A 4,180-nucleotide genomic window follows, 5' to 3' on the forward strand; every position below is an offset into this window, starting at 1 on the left:
TCTGGTTTCCTTTTATGTCCTCCCTTTATCTTATTTAATTTTGAAGAGTCAATAAAACTACGTGCAATTGTACTATTTAGCATAGTATTTATCAATTTTAATTTATCTTTAACCTTTTTTTTTTTCTTTTTAATATAATTTTTGTTTCGGATAATTATAAAATCTAGATATATCTTCTTTGATTAATGTAGCGTATCTCACGCTCCACCGCTTTGAGAGTCAAAAGAAACAAAAAAAGTCCCAACAGAATACAGAGCGTTCATTATTCTATATAACCATCAATAAATACGCGCCACGTGTAATAATAATCCACAATAATCATACGTGGCAGACGATTAACCTTACTGTCATATTAAAGCTTCGAACGTGTACGGTGACGGAAGAAACACCCACTACTTTAACCGCAGTAGAAAAATTGAAAGTTCAATGAATTTTTTAACCTAACCACGGTTAAATTTTAACTCAACCACGGTTAAAAGGCTGTTTATAAAGCAAGCTAACCATGCCGGAGTTTCTGTAAACATTCAGATAAAACCAAAAACACTAACAAAAACAAAATGATGGTAGGAGAACATCATCGAGCGAATCCAACGGTTCATGTGCCTCCATGGCCCACCCATGACGAACCAACGGCTGAGATTTATTCCTCTTATTTCCCTGACGATTGCAATGCTGGCGTCGGAGATTACTCTCCGTACTATCTCCGTGAAGCACTTACGGCGCTTCAGCGTTATCTTCCGTCTAACGAGTTAGATGGCGATTCCGACTCAGATGTTCACGGCCGTGACTCGGAGTCTCCGGTGGATGCGTACTCATGCGATCATTTTCGCATGTACGAGTTCAAGATAAGGAGATGTGCTCGCGGAAGATCGCATGACTGGACAGAGTGTCCGTACGCTCATCCCGGAGAGAAAGCACGCCGTCGTGATCCAAGGAAATTTCATTATTCCGGTACAGCATGTCCTGATTTTCGCAAAGGAAACTGTAAGAAAGGTGACGCGTGTGAGTACGCGCATGGTGTTTTTGAGTGTTGGCTTCATCCTGCGCGTTACCGTACTCAGCCATGCAAAGACGGAACTAGTTGCCGCCGGCGTGTTTGTTTTTTTGCTCACACACCGGAGCAGATCCGTCTCAATGTTCAACAGAGTACTCCGCGAAGCCTTAACTCACCGGATTCTTATGACGGTTCTCCACTAAGACAAACAGCTTTGCCGTTTATGTCTTCTCCGGTTTCAATTTCTCCACCGGAGTTAGAGTCACCGCCCATATCTCCGATGAGTAAATCTTTAGGTTCAAGTTCAGTTAACGAGATGGTTGCTTCCTTAAGAAATTTACAGCTCGGGAAGTTAAAATCTATGCCAGTTAATAGAAACCTTACATTTGGGTCAGGTTTCGGGTCACCAAGAGGTTCCGTCCTTCGACCCGGGTTTTGTAGTCTGCCTAATACTCCTACACAAAAACCCGGATCGGGTCCGGGTCGGATTGGTGTTGGGTATTTTGATATTTGGGAACAGAGTTGTGAGGAAGAGCCAATAATGGAAAGAGTTGAATCTGGAAGAGACATAAGGGCTAAAATGTTTGAGAAATTAAGCAAAGAAAATTCAATGGAGAATCCGGATTCGGATCCGGGTTTGGGTCAATCAGGTGGCGCTCCGGATGTTGGGTGGGTTTCTGAACTGCTGAAATGAATGGAATGTTTATTTTTGGAGGTTATTGGTTCTGATTAATTGTTGGTTAAAAGCGACGTCGTTTTGGGGTTGTTTTGTTGATTTTTGTTTGTCCCTTTGTGAATCTTTGTAAATATTTTTATTGCAAGGTATGAGTGATAAAGGTTTAAGGGTAGTGTCTGATTATCACTAAGTCATTCAGAACTCTTTTTTGTATAGTAATCTAATCATTATTATTGTTATTATCTTGAATTATGGAGTACTAGTATATAATTATGTACGTGAAGTTATTTCTATTTTGTTAGATTTAATGGATTGTACTTAGTTCCATTAAATTAACATCGATTAGTAGGTGTGATATTAAAGTTATTCATCAATTATAATGTACTTAATCTATGGTCTATAGTATATGTTTTTAATTAATAAACTTGTGGTGGTGGATTTCGATTTGACCATGTCGATAGAAAATTAGGACATCACACGCAGCACGTGTTTGAGAAAAGATTTAGGAAACGATTAAATAAGAAGTGAGAAATAGCTTTTTTAGATTTTTTAATTCTTTAAATTGTCCTTTCATCTGTATGATCTTATCTTTGGGTAATCCATTTAGACACGAAAAATGATGACTTGTTCGGCGTTTTGTTAGAAGTTTTGTCGACATGTGAAGAGGTTTTATTGGTGATGTAACAGCATGATCCCACGTAGAGGATTACTTGTTTCCTAATGTAATGGATTGACTCTTCTTATTTTTTGTTGTTTTGGGTGAAATCTAAAGAAAAGACTAGCTGATGCAGACATGATTCTTTACTAAATTAAGAAACTTTGATCGATTCGAAGTCTATAATATTACTAGTGTCTGTTTTTTAATTCATATAGTATTGTTTTGGAGACTTAGTTAATTCAAACGGTTTTGAGCCGTCTCTAAAACCTTAAAAGTACGGAAACTCAATATTAGTGAAAATATTAGTGAAGTGTGAGACGATTGCAAAATCTATTCTTGCCGTCTAACTCGTCTATTTGAAGAGAGATAGGGGTGGCAAAACGGGTTCGGCCCGCTGGGCATGCCCGTTTTGCCCGCACTTTTGTGCGGGGCGGGCCAATGATTTAGGCCCTCACCCTCAAATGTGGTTGGGTCTAAGTTTTAGGCCCACATTCTCAACTATGACCGTCCCGTCCCACCCCGTTTTTTTTCGGGGCAGGCCTAAACAGGGCAGGCATGCCCGTTTGCCACCCCTAAAGAGAGATCATGTAATCTCTTAAGTAAAATCCCTTTCTATCCAAATTTTATTTCTTATTCTTTTACGAACTTCAACTTTATTTCTTATTCTTTTACCAACTTCAACTGAAGTACAAATCTTATAGGTCAACTCTCTCAATCGCATCGAAAGTTTTGAAATATCACCACACATTATAAGTTCAACATCTTCGATTATCATCTAGTTGTAGAAAAGAATATTGACACCGATTGTGGAAATCAATATTTAATTCCTATAATTTTCATGATCCTGTGTTTCTTGATTGAATTGAATTAGATCCAAATCTCATTCAATCGAAACACAGATCTCTATCTCCAAGTTAATTCATCAAGTTCGGATTTGATTGAACTCTTTCCATTAGATCCATCGGGCGTTGATAACGTCAAAAGTCACTTGTTATGCCGTTCATTGACATGTAACTTAGGAATCATATTCCTCCTAAAAAAACAAACAAGCAAGCCGCAATAACAACTCCTTTTGTTCCTCAACCGTCGAACTTTACCTAATATGGGGTGAATCAAGGAACTTATCAACTTCTTTCCTTCGTCAGATCTGCTTCATAATTCCATATAGGTGAATTTCCCTTCAGACATATGGTACTGTTTATTGTAACTGGATGTGAAGTCCTCCCCGACTTCAAGTTCTTGCAAGTCAATATTGGTATGTAATGAGCTAATGAACTGTTGAACAAAATGTACCATGTGGTTCAACAACTAAAGTTTCCATTAAAAAAACATTGTGCAGGAGGTGACCTCAATAAATTCGCTAAGCCCAAGCAAGGATCCAAAAGGCTCAAAAATTTCTCAACCTCCGACAACACATGCTTCATAATAATTCCCCTGATCCTAAAAAGGGATGGGCAAGCACACTCCTCCCGAAGCCCGTCGACCAAGGAAGAGAGAAAAAAACGAAGAAGAAGCCACATACTTAACCACAAAAGAAGAATCATATGCCCGTCAGTATGCTGGTGTTTACTGGTGTTTTTGATAAACAATCCTGAGTTCGAAAGTATGTGAGATTAACTCAAAAAATATCCAAAGTAATTTGTGCAAATGATTCGTGTAAACACACATGCGTGTGAATTTAATGCAGTTGTCGCGTAAACGATAATGACGTAGAAAAAACTTTAAATGAAGTCAGGTTGTGATAAATTATAAGGTAAAATAAAATAAATGACATTAAACAAAGAAAAAGTAAAAATACATGTTCCATTTAAGAAAACAAAAGACTAATGAAAAAGACTGGACACAGATGCAT

General features: G+C 38.0%; 1 protein-coding gene across 1 annotated transcript; it reads left to right on the forward strand.

The window, feature by feature from the left end:
* The first annotated feature begins 502 nt into the window (after window positions 1-502).
* LOC127118086 (zinc finger CCCH domain-containing protein 20) lies at window positions 503-1,919 on the forward strand. The gene has a single exon (XM_051048236.1). The coding sequence runs from the start codon at window positions 558-560 to the stop codon at window positions 1,686-1,688; it is 1,131 nt and encodes a 376-aa protein (XP_050904193.1). The 5' UTR covers window positions 503-557; the 3' UTR covers window positions 1,689-1,919.
* Window positions 1,920-4,180: the final 2,261 nt, after the last annotated feature.

The sequence above is a fragment of the Lathyrus oleraceus genome, chromosome 1 (assembly GCF_024323335.1).
Source record: "Lathyrus oleraceus cultivar Zhongwan6 chromosome 1, CAAS_Psat_ZW6_1.0, whole genome shotgun sequence".
Classification (NCBI taxonomy): Eukaryota; Viridiplantae; Streptophyta; class Magnoliopsida; order Fabales; family Fabaceae; genus Lathyrus; species Lathyrus oleraceus.